Genomic DNA, 17966 nt, shown 5'->3' on the forward strand with positions numbered 1-17966 from the left:
ACCTTGAGGGAGGTTTCAGGGTAGGCATTTTTCTACCCACTTGTAATGTGACTTATTTGAGTTTTGGATATGTATTATTTTTGGGCCATGCCGTGACATCATTTAAAAAAATAGACTCATGAGATAAATTTATTACAAATATCATTGTGGCCCCACCTAGCTTAGTGTAGCATTTAAAAATCTAGACCATCCAAACATCTGACCAAACTTTTGGCAAGCAAAACCAAATAATTGCACTTTGAAGTATGCAAAATCCACAGCAATAATAATCACATGATATTGTTGCAAGATTTTCAAAATCTATGCAAACTTTCAAATTTCTCATTTTTATTGCGATGAAACATTAACAACTTCGTTATTTTACTATGAATTTAAAATTTAATTTTATTTTAATATTTAAAATTGATATTTTAAATATTCTATTTTTAGTGAAACTTTTTGATAATATCTCTAGAAAAACCTCAAAATTTGAAAATCTCTTCAGACATTTCCAAGCTGGGAAAGTGATAAGAACAAGATTTGTCAGTATGGGCTGGGCCAGAATTGGATCTAACCAGACTAACCCCTAAGCCCATCGGTATTAGACTGGCCAGCCAGGCAGTTAAAAAAGAGTGAATGATCCAACTTATTCAAGTAAAAATTTTAAAAATTTATTTTGTGATATCCCATCATCTATGAGGAATCTATATTGTATAAATGATTTTGATGATAGAAGCATGACCTTAGGTACAAAATTCTTTTAAACTACACTCCTATATTGAATAGGAACGGCTCAAAAGTATCTTCCTATCATGAATTTCATTTTTAGAAAGGTTACTCATTTGATGATTGGACCAGGCTATTTGTAATTGGAACTGGTCGGAGGCGGATTACGTCCTACCCCCGCCCGGACGTTAATCCGTCCGGGCAGGGCTCTGTGTGGCCCACCGTGATGTAAGTGTTTTATCCACGCTGTTTATCGCTTTTCTCATATCATTTTAGATGATTCTAAAAATGAAGTAGGTCCACAGTGCCGGTGGACCACACCAAAGGAAGCTGCAGTGATACTGACACCCACCGTTGAAACCTTTCTAAGGGCTACTGTGATGTTTTTTTACCATCCAACCTGTTCATAAGGTCATGTAGAGGTGGATGAAGTGAAAACACAAATATCAGCTTCATCCGAAACTTCTACAGCTCCCAAGAAGTTTTTAATGGTGTAAGTTCAATCTCCACTTTGTGGGCCACCTAAGAATGTAACTGCCTAATTTTTCGTTTCATATGTTAAAATGATCTGGGAAAAGATATGAGCGGCGTGGATAAAACATTTACATCATCGGTGGGCCTCAAACAGCCCTGCCCGGACGGATTACGGTCCTGGCGGGGGTAGGACGCAATCCGCGTCCGGAACTGGCTGGCTCTGACAGTAGGCCAGGATTTCAAGCCAGGGCCAGCACTGGGCCAAAGAACAGGTACCCAAGCCCTGGGCCGTACGGGTATGGCTGATCCGCCCGTGGGAGAGGATTAGGTGCGTAAGCGGATTGCCTATGACTCGTGCACGGAGATATTCATGTGCGGGGCTATGTGGGGCCATAGAGATGTCTGTTAGAAATCTACTCCGTTCATCTGTTTCGAAAGGCGAAAATAGGATGGGATTCTAAAATCATGCAGATCCAACACTTATGTGGGCCATACCACAAGAAACAGTGGGGATTGAACGCCTTGGGTGACGGAAGTTTTTTTTTCTATCAGAATGATATTTGTTCCTGCAGTTTATCTGACTGGTAATAACCCTATGAACGGTTTGGATGGCATACAAACATCGTGGCCAGCTCCAGGAAGGTTTTATTGGTGGATGTTTTTGTTTCCACTTTTGTTGGTGTGACCCACCTTCGATTTTTATCTATCATATTTTTAGAACCCCGTGCTATTGCGGCCTTTCAAAACAGATGGACCCAGCCCCGGTATATCTCTGTGCCCGGGTCACTCAATCTGCTTCCATTAGGTGTGGCTAGAGCTGTACCCGTACCCAGTTAGCTTGGTTAACTCGCTTGACAAAACTCGAAAATGCTCATTCAATTCAGTTCGAATCTGAGTTTGAGCCAAGTCGAGCTGATTTTTTGAGCTTGAAAAAATTTCGAGATTGCCTGAGCTTGACTCGACTTGGATCGAACCTCAAATCAAATCAACTCAGTTTGAATCGGCTTGGTGACTTGGTTATGTTGATATTGATGTTGGTCGCCAACTGTTTGATGAAATGATTCAATGAAGTGCTGTTTCGGATGCATACATTCTCCGTGGAATCGGCTAGTAGCGAAGAAGGAACAGATACAAATCAAATCACTACAAAAAAAAAAAAGATTTTCACATTATAAAACTACACTAAGGGCCTGTTTGGTTTTCCAATTACCATGGTAGTTAGCCGTAAAGACGTTATAATTACTTTTGTACATGTATTATCAATTATTGGCGTAATACCGGTATTCTGCTTTATCATGCTTGTTTTCCGAAACTTTGAGAGGGTATTAGCGGACAATACAGTAGTCGCGTGTTTGGGTATACACTGTAGTAGTCAATTCAATCCGTTTTTTCACTTTTGGTATCCACCATATCAACTATACAACAACTGCAATCAACTGTTTGATTTTTACAGTTGCGTTGAATATATAACGTACGCCAATGATCGCCTATCAGTGGACTTCGGTCAATGTCCAGTGGGACCCAATCTTTCTCTACTGTTATCCTTCATTCCGTTGATACAATCGTACCAACCTCTTGGTATGATATTTTTTTTCATCAGTGGGGGTCTTCTATGTAAGTATGAATGTGGGATAATCTCACAGGAAATTCTTCTAGGCATATTATTTGGTCCATATGCCATTGCACCAGGCATCAATTTAGGGTTTAGCAAATGATGATCTTTCTTCATGTTGTTTGGTCCACAACATAAACCGAAATGCACCAAATTGCTATTCCAGCTCTCTGTGGTGGACCTGTTGTAAACGGACGTATGGATCAGTGTTGACATATCAACAACCGAAACTAAATGGCCACTAGCAGTGGAAGAAAAGCACCAACATAGGAGCTTACCGGTTCTCCCTAATATAGCAATTGACCAGAACAGTCAGCCTGTGATGTAAATGGGCCTTCCATAGATATAGTACACTATGATGTCTAGGAGATGTCAGTGACGTTTATATATAGTCTATCATGTACACAGGCAAACATGGATTCAGATATATCAGTGCTAACCAGGCAAATGACAAGTTCAGAATTTAAATATTAATCATCCGTTTAATCATAGTCCATGACACTACAAAAGAGTTGTAAATCATTGTTCAAAAACATATCTCAAAACGTCCGTAAAAACGAAACAAAAACAACCTAGTAGCGGCACGGAAAGAAATGAATGGTGAGGATAATAATCAAACAACCGATTATCATTCGTATTAATGCCTCCAGTCCATGCGACGTTTCTTCAACGCCATCTCCTTCTGTCCCGTGCTCGGTACTATTCTGACGGCTGAGCAATCCGAGGAACAAGCATAGGAGATGGAGAAGAAGTCCGGGATCTGATGGCTGAGCAGTCCGCTGCAGGAAGAAGAAGTGAATATCAAACTCAGAGATGGAGAAGAAGTTCGATGCATGTAATATAAGGCTTTCCAACAACATGCAAGGCCTGAATATTGCAAGACATGCAAGGAGCTAAACATGCATAAACATGCAAGCCCCCTGTAGAGATCAAACTTTCCTTCATACATATACCTCTCTGCGTTTGGATGTGTTGCGGTAGTGTTCGACGATCTTTGGCAAGATCTTTTCCGAAGCCGATACCTATGAACCATGGACAAAAAGATGAACATGGCGTCAATGAAGGGATGACTGCAAAACCAGTAGAGTTTGAGAAGGAGGAGCATCAATGGGTGTCGTCTTCTCACCGTATAGGTCTGAAAAATCTGATTAGGCTGAATCGGTTCCTTCCTGCCAAGAACGACTGAGAAGCCATGAGAAGGATTTAAAGATATAACTGCTCGAACGATCGCCCTACGATGCACCCGCGAACCACTGTATCTGCGAATGACCGGTTTGCTGAGAGTTGGAAATCCTCTTGATTACTCGTAGCGAATTTGAAAGTTGGGCGGCTACTTTACATCCATCTACCGCCAACTCATATAGCAGGTATTTACGTCTGAAACTAAACAGGCATCGAAAGTCATCATGACATCTTTACGCTTAAATGCTGGTATCTCAGAAAACCAAACAGGCCCTAAAACCATGATTTTGATGTTGCCCGCCAAATGTGATGAAATACCTGTGAGCTACTGTTATTGTTTTGCATTATGTGAAAATTTGAAGATGTCGTCTATATGTTTGATAAAATGTCACATAGGCTCGAACTCGGCTTGAACTGGCCCGAGCTGCTGACCGAACCGAGCCGAGTTGGCCAGTCAGGCTTGGGGATTGATCTGAGACAAGTTTGAGCTGGAGTTAGCTATTGGCCAAGCCGAGTTGGGCCAAGTTCGACTCGGTTCAACTCGTGTACAACTCTAGGTGCAGCCCTGCCTTGACCCAAGATGGTGCAACCCTTATTATTGGGACCACGTTGAAGCATGTATTCTATATCCATGCCATTCATACGTTTTGACAGATCATTTTATACACAACCCAAAAATGAAATAGATATAAATTTAGGGCCTGTTTGGCCGGGCAGATTGGATGGGATTGGAAGGGATTAGAAGATAGATCCCGGGATTAGCCAGGCGTGCTAAACAGACACGGTATCCTAATTCCGGGATACAGCAATCCCATGGATCTTAAGACAATCCACTGACATCACCATCATTACCTTTAAATCCCATTCAATCCACCCTAATCCCTTCAAAATTATCCGGGACGTGTTTGGTTCAAGGGATTGAAAGGGATTGGAATGTTTAATCCCGGGATTGGTTGGGCGTGTCAAACAGATCGGATATAGCAATCCCATAGATCTTGCACCAATCCACTCATGCAGCTATCATTACCTTGAAATCCATGCAATCCACTCTAATACCATCCAATCCCATCCAATCTACCTGGCCAAACAGGCCCTTAAGGTGTACTATACCATAGGAAAAAATGGTGATTAACCATTAACAACTTGTAATAGGCTGTAAAAGTTTTAGATCTAGTTGAGATTTGTTTTTTTCCCTTTTATTTAAGTTTATGTGAACTTAACAACATGTTGGATGGCAAATAAATATTTGGGAAACATTATGATAGGCCCTATAAAAAATTTAATTGTGGGTTGTTCAATCACTACTATTTCATATAGTATATCCGCCTTAGATTTGGATCTGCTTCATTTTTGGGCTCATGCCCTGAAATGATCTTTAAAAAAGATGTACCGCATGGTTACAGAATACATGCATCGACTTGGGTGAGGTCAGGGCCACACCTACCCATTGCCACCCTTGCTTAAAGTGCACCGTTCACTTGAGCCCTGAAACAGCCTCATTTTTGGACTTATCACCTGAGATGATACGGGGAAAAAAATAAATTATTAACGGTGAAGATAAGACCCATATATAATGGTGGCCACTCAAAGTTGCTGCCCGTTCCTAGCTGGAGACGGGTGTGGACTGCGTCCTACCCGCCGGGTCCAACTGGACGACCATATACATTTAAGATGGGCCCAACTGTGTTTACTCGGTGAGATAACTTAGTACACAATCTGATTTCCCATCCAACATATTAATAAAGTTACGTAGACTTGTATGAATAGAAAACACAAATATCAGCTCCATCCAAAACTTCTGTGGCCCGTAAGAAGTTTTCAACGATAAGGGTTTAATCTCCCTTGTGTAGTCCAATTGAACCTGGGATCTACCTTATTTATGAGCTTATACATTAAAATGATACAAAAAAAAAAAATGTAAGGACGGTATGGACAAGACTCATACATCACGGTGACCACTTAAGGCTGCTGCCTGTTCCCAGCTGGAGACGGAAGGGTTCTTTACCTCGCATCCTCCCCTACGTCAGGCCAAGATGTTGGAAACAAGTTTTATGTCTCAGAAAACTTCGACCTATTCAGCCACAGATTTGTTTTGTAAAACATGGTCACTGACCTGTTTCTTGGATCAGGGCGTCAACATTGAAGGACCCCTCGTGATGGAGGATCAGGTAACTATTTAACATGTTGTCAGAGATGGTGGAGTGTACACAAGCTGAATTTTCTATAGACGCATGCTCAATTATAAATACTGAAGTAGAGATCCAAAAGTTTGCTTTATCCATCCCACTTACTTTTTACCCGGAAACCATGTTATCTTAATTTCCTGACGAATTAGACGGACCTTATCATCTGACCATTAGCCAACGGACAGTTTCCTGATCTCCTGACCTGCAGGATTGAATTCTGTACATATGTGTCCGTAGATTAGTGATCTGTACCGTTGATTTGATAGTCTCCACTGAGGATGGGTGAAAACAGGCTATCAGATCCCATACATGTAGTGATGCCCACCCTTGATCACTGACCCACGATCCCATATTTCTGTGATCAAAATCATTGCTTGGTTCCTTATACGGAGCTGTATACTATCATGTTTGATAAAAAAACATTTGGCCTACCCAATAAACTGTACATGCGGGGCCCACCTTTTCGTTGTTTTGACCATTTTTGCAGTGGTGGGATCCGAGATGTTCATTTATTTATTTATTTTTTTCATTTGCGGCCGGCAATTCAAAGGTTAGGATCAAGGGAGATATTGGGGCATAACCCATACCATGATGGAGCCCAGCAGATGAACAGCTTGGATCGATCATTGTAAACTACCTCTAAAACGGTCCAATCCCACGACCGATAACATTCTATTCGTCCTTCGACGAGAATCTGAAATTTTCAGAAAAAATGAAAAAATAAAAATAAAAATGAAAGAGACTACATATTCATTCCAACAGAGGCTAGCAGTCCATCACGGTACAGTTATAGACGAAACTTCCAAAAGGCCTGCTGGCCAGCAATTCCCACCTTGGCACCCCATCCACCGGTTCCCACGAAAATATCTCAACAGTACCAGTTCCTCTCATCCCCCTCACCGTACCAACGACAACTATCCGTTTCCCACATCCCCTAAATCCGATTCCCCAACCATTCGTTGAAACCACACCCTCAGGCAATCTTCCCAGAATGACCCACCTCTTCTTCTGTTTATCATACTTCCTCAGTTCCCTCTGAGCATGATCAGCCGCATACAACTCATTATTCACGGCTGCGATCGACAGAGGCGGCGATGTCGGCACACATGTCACTGGGTACACATCTGGAATAATTCTCCAACTCCTCTTCTCTAAATCATACTCTTCACCACACGTATATGACACCGAATTGCTACCAATACCTCCCATGATATAGAACTTTCCATTCAAGAAAGTGCCTGAGCAGCTCTTCCTTGGTTTATTCATACTCGGCAGTGTCATCCAAGTTCCTGTCTCTGAATTGTATAGCTCGACGCAACTCAATACAATCCCTTGAGCATTTACGCCACCCGCAAAGATCGCTATCTGTCCAAAGCTGGCAGCTCCAAACAGGCATCTAGGTGTTTTCATTGGTGTGCAGTAAGACCATGAGTTAGTCAGAATGCTATACCTTAGTATTGTGTGGGACATGACTTCCTTACCGAAAACAAGAAGATCGGTGCCGATGGACATCGACTGCTTATCAGATAACATGAAGCAGTCGTTTGGAGGCATTCGCGGCAGGCGCATCCAACGCCGGCGGTCAGGGTCGAACGCCTCCCACTCCAGGGGGCTGCAGGAGATGTAAACCCACTGTTCAGATATACCTGCCCAACGACGGAGCTTGTACAGCTCGCCAGATCGGACTAGGGAACGGAAACACCGGTTAAGGGAGGCAACTACACCATAGTCAGACCTTGGCAGGCGGAGGAGGCAGTTGATGGTTATATCCCTGCCGAGCGGCTGGATAAGTTGATTTGAATCCGATCGGTCCTTGTTAGGTGATTCGCCATCGGACTCATCATCAGAAATCGGATGCTCGGCGGACTTCATCTCTCCGATTTCTTGATCGATACCTTGGTATAAGTGATGCTTGTTCTTCATGAAATGATAATTCATACAAGATGAGATTCACAACCAAACACACAGAAATCACAAATAAAGCTTTGTAGAAAAAGCTTTTTCTACAAACACAAATGCTGTACGTGCGTGTGAGAGAGGGAGGGAGGGATATGAAGCTTTGGGGGCGATTTCGTCTTTTTGTCTCTGGCGAAGGGCTGGCTTTTTCTGATGCCGGTTCCTTCCCTCTCGAATCAGCTTATTCCACAAGTGGTGCGCATTTTCGCGTGGGGCCAACCGCGGTGTTTCTATGGCATCTGATTCTGACCTGTCCAGAAGGGGGCGTTTTGCGCGTGGGATTAGGTGGAATTAGGTGGGAGTTGATATTTGTCATGGAATTGTAACACCATGGGTTTCGTGGACTCACGGGATCTCGTGCCATTGTATTTGGATGGCATAGGATTATAGGATTAGATGTTATCTCAATCCGGTGGAATGTTTGGACGTAAGGGTTATAACCAATCCCATCTCACAGGATGTTTAGATGGAAGGGGTAACAAATCTCATCCTCCAGCTAACCCATAGATGCTTGGATGGAAGAGTTTCAATAGATGAACGGAATGGATTTGCCCCGCATTGGAAGTTAGACCCACAAATGTTCAAATGGTTGGGTCTCCATCTTGACTGTTTCCCACGGTATGACCCACTTGAGTTTTAGATCTCTCTTATGGTGTGTTTGGCCGGGCGCTGGATGTACTATTAGATGGGATTAGGAGGGATGGGATTGGCAATATCCAGGGATCGGCATGACGAGCCAAACAGATCTGGTGAACTTGTCCTAGAATATGAGCAATCCCATGGATCTTAAGACAATCCACTGACATCACCATCATTACCTTAAAATTGATCCTATCCCTTGGATGGATTGTAAGGTAAAATTCCGGGATATGCAGGGCGTGCCAAACAGGCCCAGTGAACTTGTCTGGAATATAAGCAATCCCATGGATCTTAAGACAATCCACTGACACCACCATAATTACCTTAAATTTGATCCCATCCCTCCTAATACCATGGGATCTGCTTGGCCAAACAGGCCTTTAGGGCTTGTTTGGCACGGCAGATTGGATGGTATTAGAGTAGATTGTACGGATTTCAAGGTAATGATAGTTGCATCATTGGATTGGTGCAAGATCTATGGGATTGCTATATCCGGGTTTAAACCTTCCTATCCCTTTCAATCCCTCGAACCAAACACGTCCTAAGCAATTTTGAAGGGATTAGGGTGGATTGGATGGGATTTAAAGGTAATGACGGTGATGTCAGTGGATTGTGTTAAGATCCATGGGATTGCTATATTTCGGGATCAGGATCCGTATGGGTTTGGCACGCCTGGCCAATCCCAGGATCTATCGTCCAATCCCTTCGAATCTGCCCAGCCAAATATGCCCTTATCTTTAGGCTCGTGTCCTAAAATGAGCCAGAGAGACGGATGAATGGAATATATACAACACAAACATCATGGTGGGTCCCACAGATATTATGCTTATAGGTCAGGTGGGTCAAGGTGATCCAATCAAATGCATAGACTACTTTGTTAGTTTCACATCATTTAAAAATGATGGTGCATTCTTCTCCTCACGTGGCACCAGACTGCAAGAATGTATCTAAAATAAAACTGATTAATCAATCCTAACCATCCGCTATCAAATGTCTAGTTAAAAGTAAAATAGTAACTCAAAGGGAAAAGTAGAAGGTTAGTACTGTCCTCTCACTGCAAGATCTCTGTAATGGTCCATCCAACCAGCGATGTGGATGGTCTGAATTGACATACAACCCCGGATGCATGTTTAAAGAGTCACCATCCTTCTTTTTTAAATGGTGTAAAACTAACAAAAGGATACTAGACGGCAATCAAAATATTCAAAGACGAAATCGGATTGCGTACTGAGTTAGTCAGTACGCTCTTATCGTACTGAGTAAACTCTGTTGGGCCCACCGTGAATGTATCTGGTTTATCCACACCGTCCATCCGTTTTTCCATATTATTTTATGGGTTTAGACCAAAATTTAAGCATACTCAAAGATCAAGTGGACCATACCATAGGAAACAGTTGGAATAATGATTTCCACTGTTGAAACCTTTCTAGGGCCCATAGTGACGTTTATTTCTCATCAAACATGTTCATAAGATCAAAAAGACATGGATGAAGGGAAAACACAAATACAATATTGATCCAAAACTTTGATCAAGGCTTCCGTGGCCCCCAAGAAATTTTCAATGGTAGATGTTCAATTCACATGTTTCCTGTAGTGTGGTCCACTTGAGGTTTAGATACATTTAAATTTTAGGATACATCCTAAAATTATCTGGTAAAATGGATGGTCGGAGTGGATAAAATATATAAATCACGGTTGACTCCACAGAGTAACTCAGTACGTAATCCGCTTCCATCAAATGACTCTCGTCTCTCTTTACAGTCAAGTCAACTTAGAATAGACTTAGTAAAAAGCAGCCTTCACGTGGCCTCTAAAATATAAAATAAAAAACGCATGCAATCTCGTAGAAGTCCGTAGACTAAAGGACAAAACAAGAAGCAGATCCTCAGTGCTTAAATCCCAATTAGACAAATCTCAATATTAAGGGTCATATCATCTACACGCCACCTATACAAATCGTCAATCAGGTGGATCCGACCATTTTAGACATTCTCATATAAAAATCTGGATGGTCCACTCATCAAGTGGGCCATGATGTTAGAAAACTTCGACCGAGTCTTTTGATACGTGGATATGATTTTCACAAAATGTGGCCCAAATGTAATTAAAGACTTACCTGTTTCTTGGGACAAATTGTCAAAATGGTCGATCCTCATGATGGATGGATTGGATCAGATGGCTATGTGCTCTGCTGGCATGAGTGGTGGCATATATAAAAGACAATTCAGTTATCTCTACTTCACAGTTATCTCTACTTGAAAACAAGGAAGATCTAAAACCTAGGCAAGTCAAAGCATAGATTGGGGCGCCCATCTATGAGTGGTGGATGGCATATGCAGACCATGAAAATTTGATTGATTAATGGTGGGATAGCTCACCTCAACTACTACTTCCAGTCATGCAGCCCAAACAAGGTGGGGAAGCTGGCGAATCCTGTGTCCAGCTTGTTTCTTCATTATCTTGGGAATTTGGATTGTTCATGGACTTTCTCTCTTAGATCCCTTGGTGGAACTTGCTCTTCAAGGTCTCCATGAAATGATGGTGCATATATACAAAATGATATTCTTCTCTCCTAAACAGAAAAATCCACAACCAGACGCGCAGAAATCGCAAAAATAAGATCCGAATGCTATTGGACTTCTGTGACTAAGCACTATTCACCAACCCAGATCGACAAAAAAGCAAGCTTTTAAGCAAGTTAGATATCAAAACTCTCTTCCAGTGTTGAATTCACAAATAGAAGGTTTTAAGCCTGTAGCCCAGCATTAGGAAAATACTTCATTTCTTTGTGTTTACTCCTTTTTTGTCTAGATTTCATTAGGATATGACAGAAATTTCATTAGAATATGATTTGTCATAACCTAATTAAATGTTTCTTATTTCTTGTACTATTCATTTGAGGCCAATTCTCATGAATAAATTCAGGACATTACGAAATCAAATACAATCAAATTTTCCATCTCTAACTTTTACATGGTATTGGAGATTTTTCTCTAACTGAGGTGGCTTCTTCTTCTTCTTCTTCTTCTTCTTCTTTTCTTCTTCCTTTATTATTATTATTATTATTATTAAGGAATTGTACTCGGTTAGTGCAAATATACTCTCAATATTTTCAAAAACAATGAACACCTTGAGCTCTACTTGTCACAATTTCCATGGAAAAGAAAAATTAGCATTTGAGCAATGATCATGACACTCTTATTCTAGATCTGTCCATGCGTCGGCGACTTATTGAACGCTTTATACACTTGACCATTACTCAATTTGATATTGTTTATGTAGTCAATATTTTCAGTCAGTTCATGCACACTCCCTACCAATCCCATTATGACGTGGCTATTCAAGTGCTCTTATATCTCAAGTCTTCTATTGGTAAGGGCATCCTTTTGCCTTTCAATAGTTCCCACCATCTGTTTATTGCGTTTCTGATTATGTCAGTGACTCAAAATTCATCCATCTATTACAAGTTATTTTACAATACTTGAGCGTAACCCAACACCATGAAAAAAAAAGGACCATTGTTTGTAAGTTATCTATTGAAGCCAAATATTGTGCCATGCATCTCCACACCCCCAACCAATGCATCTCCATTGCAATAATAGAGCTGCATTTCATATTGTCACAAATCATGTCTCTCATGAATGAACCAAATATATATATCAAGATTGATTGTCACCTTATTTGAGAAAAGATTTTCTTTGAGGTCCTCCGCACTTTCTAAGTGCCTACTGGCTATCAACTAGTGAATATTTTTATCAAAGCACTTGATCACAGCAAATTCATTTTTTACTTGGCAAATTGGGTGTTACATATGTCCACACACCAACTTAGGGATAATGACTCAATTTTTCATTGTGTATCTTAGGAAAATACTTCATTTCTATGTATATACTCATTTCTTTGTTTAGATTTCATTAGGATATGATTTGTTACCATCTAATCAAATTGATTCGATTAGATTTTATATTTATTATACTATTTTATATCTGGGGCCCCTCATGCATAAATTCAGAACCTTAGTGGTCTCTTGGATGTTTGTAAATAATTTAAGATGTAAATGATTTATATAGCGGTAAATGATTTACAACATATCTGTTTAGCTTTAAGTTGTAAATTATTTATAGGTAAATCATTTTTAGCGTCGTTTGGCATTACTATTAATAAGAGCTTATTTACTTATTCTAAAAATAATAAATTCTTATTTTAAAAAATAGACTGTTTGGTAAAATTATAATTTTAGAGGTTTTTTTTTTTTCAAGAAACTAGCAAATATCTCTTATAAGGCAAGTGTTTTCGCTAGTTTTATTTTAAAAGAAACTAGCGAAGACCTCTTATAAAGCAAGTGGGTGGTCACTTTTTCTTTAAGAGCTTATTTGGCTTAAGCTTTTAATCATATTTTATTAGCTTTTGGACAAGCTTGTTCTTTTAACATTTTAAATAACTACCATCTTGCACTCTTCTCTTCTTTACATTTTATTAGCTTTTGGCCCATATGACGGATGCCTTACATCAAAGTGTGGCCCCATACATCAAAGTTTGGCCCCCATATGATAGATGACCGACATCAAAGGTGGAACCCACATGATGGATGGTAGACATTGAAGGTGGATAGAAGGTTAGCATCAAAGGTGGACCATATGATGAATGACCCATATTGAAGGTTGGCCCCACATGGTGGATGGTCCACAACAAAGATGTGTCCCACATCATAGATGGTGAACATCAAAGGTGGCTCCCAAATGATGGATGGCCCACATTAAAATGTGGCCCCGCATGATGGATTATCGACATCAAGTGGGCCACACATGATAGACGGTCCATAGCAAAGATGGGACCCACATGATGGATGGCGGACATCAAAGGTGAGACCACATGAAGAAAGACCCATATTGAAGGTGGCCATCACATGATGAATGGTCCACATCAAAGGTGGGCCCCACATGATGGATGGCCTAGTATGATGGACCATCCATGTTAAGTGGACCGCACTTGATGGGCGGTTCACATCAAAGGTAGGACCCACATGATGAATGATGGACATCAAAGGTGGGTCCACGTGATGGACGGTTGATATCAAAGGTGGGCTCGGATGATGAATGATCAGTATTGAAGGTGGGGCCCCACATAATGAATGGTCCACATCAAGGTGGCCCACATAATGGACGGAATGGGCCTCACATGATGGATGACCCATATCAAAGTGTGGCCCCTTGTGATGGATAGTCCACATCAAGTGGGCCCCACTTAATAGGCAATCCACATCTAAGGTCTCACATGATGGATGACCCATATCCAAAGTGGCCCAACATGATGGATTACTCACATAGGTGCACCCCACATGATGGAAGGTGGACATCAAAATTGGGGCCCACATGATGCACAACCCATTTTGAAGGTGGGACCCACACAATGGATACATCAAATGTAGATTCCATGTGATGGGTAGTGGACATTGAGGGGCCCCGCACAAAGGACGATTAGCATTAATAGTGGGCCTTACATGATGAATGACCTACATAAAGGTGGACCCCACATAATGGACAAGTCATGCGAAAGGTCAACCCCTAATGATGAATGGTCCACATCCAATACAAGCTTTGTATGATGGACAACCCACTCTGAAGGTTTGGCTCATAGGATGGATGATCCACATCACAGGTAGTCTTCATATGATGAAGGATCCACATCAAATGTCTGACATAATGGACGGCCCAAATGTCTTAAAAGATGATGAAGATTGTTGTAGCCATCAATTCTTTTGCCATTTGGGACATGGTCAATTTATGATGAGATTCATCAAAACAACCCTTTAGATTGCTCTTGTAATGGAGTTGTTGTAATTTTTAAAATTGGCATCCAGTGTCCCTAAAAAAAAGCTCATATTTGAACGTGTTACCAAACATGCTTATTTCAAACACAAGGTCCTATTAGATTAGAGTAGATATGCTAAATGAGCTCTTATAATGTTTAGATAGCAAGTAAATGATAATTGGGTATTCACACCTGACATAGTTTAGAGAAGTAATTCACTAAAAAACATTCAAATTGCATATAAAAGTAAATTTTAAAGTGGATCATTGGGTTAAAGCCCATCTCACTAAAACTTAGGTTTAATCCTCACATAAAATGAAGCGTTAAGCATTTAAGTGAGCCATAGAAATGGCCCACGAATTCAAAGCATTAGGTGAGCCATAGCAAAATCTGTTGCCGTTGGGTCAGGGTGAGAGAGAGGCATTCAAACGACCCCTTGCGGCTTACACTCAATCGAATACGAGCAATTTCTCCGTCTCTAATCTTTACAAGATGCAAGCTTTTAATTCAACACAACAAGATCCGTATCCTCTCCAGACGTTGAATTCACAGGAAGAAAGAAAGAAAAAAAAATAAAAATCCAGCAAATTGAAAGCAGTTTATTTCGAATACGAGATAGAAAGATCGACCAAACCCGCATTTGGATTGGGCAGCAAGAGAATGAATGGAAACGTTGGGAATTTCTTGTCTATTAGTAGACTTTTCTGTCCATAGATCGACTGGCTAAGATGGCAGCTCATACTTTCTTCGTGGTCCAATCAATGGGGGGACCTGCCACTCCTGAAAGGTGCTAGCGGGACGACCATCACTTTGGTAGCTCGCGGACTACTAGACCGGAGCCTCTCGTGGGGCCGCCAATGCGGCCGCGACATCAGAGTTTCAACTGAGGAATGGCATTCATGGCGATGAAAATATGAAATGTTATGATCCTCGACCCGAAGTATGTGGCGGCCATCATTTCAAGCCTAGGGTATTTAGACGTGGGGCCCACGTCTTGGTGATCAATACAGTTGATCAGATAGAAACCTATGTGAATGGAGGACTTTAGAAAAAAAATCTCCCTAATGCGACGATTCCAATGATGGCATCATGAAATCCCTTGATATACATTGATACTCCACTCTGCGAGTTTAAGCTTCTGGAGCAAAATAATGGTGATTTAACAAGGTATCGAATGGTCCTATGCTCGAATCTCAAGAGCACAGCAAATATGCCTCACTAAAATATTATTCTCCCACAGGGGATTAGGAAAAATTGCAGCTCTTAAGCTTTAAATGTAAATGGTTGTTTGATGGGTTGAGATGAAATGTAATACCTGCAGTTCTACATTCAAAGGAAAGAAAGTCAATGATCTTTCGATGGCAACAATCCTCCACTGTGGAGACTCATCTTCGAGGAATGCTCGTGTGCAGGTCACTGCACAACGAAAACGCCGGTTCCTCTACAACGTATGTACAACAAGCTTATTCTAAAACTCAGTGTGTGGGGCCCAATGTGATGTACGGAACCACATCCAATCCATCCAGAAAGTGTCCCATTCAATTTCATCCTGTATTTCACAAATCAGGTCCATCCAAAACAAAGGCAGATCATAACTAGGAAGGGGATGCCCATCATTGAAACATTCTAGATTGTGTGTGGGCCTAGCGTTTTTTCTCTATTTAGTCCAATGAAACTCAGTGGGGGGCAGACCTCATTACTTTATAGGTGGTGTGGCTGGCTTGAGTCGAAATCAAGGGTCTCACATGATGGATGGACAGGATGTAATGCACACATCACATTGGGCCCCACACAACCCCATTGTAGAATGAGCTTATTCTACAAAGTTAGGATCCTCTGATCGGGTTGATTTTACCATGGCCGGCCGATGAGTGGCAATATCTCATACATGTCTGCAGATTATGTGGTTTTCACCGTGCTGAACACACAGACACCTTATGGACCCGATTTTTAACGGGTTTGGATCCAACTTCTGGAGTCAGATTATCTGGATTCGGTTCTCGCTTTTACTGGTTAAAAATCGGGTCTAGGCTGGGTCGAGTCCTGCTAGTTTTAAGAGCAATGTTATGTTTATTAAATATATACATTGGTTATTCTGATAAGGGAATGAGGTTTCATAAGCAACAGGCATGTAAGAGGTTTCATTCACACGTTGCCCATGTGTGCCATCTAATCAAGCTGGGCCCAACCATGTAAATACTCTCAGTTGACCTGGAACTCGACTCTAAACCTAGGTTCAAAAACTGATAAGTACCTGACAAATACCTGAACCCAATTCAGTTCGGGTCCTCAGTAAACAAGACCCAGAACTGTCACCTGCAAGACCCAATCCTGATTAACTGGGGTAAGGGTACTGTAGGACCCGACTCATTGACAACCCTAGTTTTCAGGGAGAGCAAACCATAACATGAGCAGCTATGAACCAGACAAGAAACACTGCTCTCGTTTGTATGGCCTGGAATGGTCAGCTACCGCTTTGATGAGAGGAAATGCAGGCTATTCATGGTACCGTCAATCCACGGCCAATGATCTAGATCATTGAACCAGGGACCCCCTTGTTGAGACTGAAAACCCAAGAATTCTTCCTAAGTTGTACACTATCCTCTCTGAGTAACCAAGAAACATCTTCTTCACTTATGCCCCATTTTGGGATCAAGGGAAATGATTTTGTGAATTTGGCAAATACATGAACCTGTGGCATTGATGGATTTGGACTGAATTTCAAGTTAACAAATTTCAAAGTCTACCATTTGGTAATTAAATCATAAATACTTGAATTTGGAAAGCGTTTATTACAATAGTAAAGTATTTATTGCAAAGGAAGTATTACTTTTGCTTTTAAAAGTCTCTCATTTTGAGGACTTGCCAAATCCATGAATTTGGAAAATCTACATATTTGGCAAATCCCCAATAAAAGACAAAAAAGGAGATTTGAAATTCACAAATTTCACAAATGCCTCACCCCCAAACATGCCTTTATTCAACTCTCTGTGGAAGCTGATTCACTTGACTCCTTAGAAAATTCACTTAAGAAATAGCTTTTCATTCCCCCTTTTTAAATCATGGAAATGGATTTCTATTAAGAACAAAACCTCCTCGAAACCCAAGTTTCATGCCTGCACGATATGCTGACTTACCTGTTATGCTTGCAATCTTCTGATCAGACATCTACAGCATCAAACTACTCTACAGTCTATATACAACCTCATAATAGTGTTGAATGCATACCCAATAACGAACTAAGAATACAGCATGTAAATAAAATAAAGGATGCAGGGCATCCCATGACCTGTAGTTCCAACTTCCATGGTTTTAAAATATTGTTGAGTCCACTTGGCAACAATCCTCGATGAGATATTTGTGGGACTGATTCAGAAAAGTGGTGGGGCCCAATCTGAACA

At 41.1% G+C, this 17966-nt stretch overlaps 1 protein-coding gene across 1 annotated transcript; it reads right to left on the minus strand.

The window, feature by feature from the left end:
• Positions 1-6518: 6518 nt before the first annotated feature.
• LOC131225828 (F-box/kelch-repeat protein SKIP11-like) lies at positions 6519-8298 on the minus strand. Its single transcript, XM_058221423.1, has one exon. The coding sequence runs from the start codon at positions 8095-8097 to the stop codon at positions 6925-6927; it is 1173 nt and encodes a 390-aa protein (XP_058077406.1). The 5' UTR covers positions 8098-8298; the 3' UTR covers positions 6519-6924.
• Positions 8299-17966: the final 9668 nt, after the last annotated feature.

This window comes from Magnolia sinica, chromosome 2 (genome assembly GCF_029962835.1).
Source record: "Magnolia sinica isolate HGM2019 chromosome 2, MsV1, whole genome shotgun sequence".
NCBI classification, from domain to species: Eukaryota; Viridiplantae; Streptophyta; class Magnoliopsida; order Magnoliales; family Magnoliaceae; genus Magnolia; species Magnolia sinica.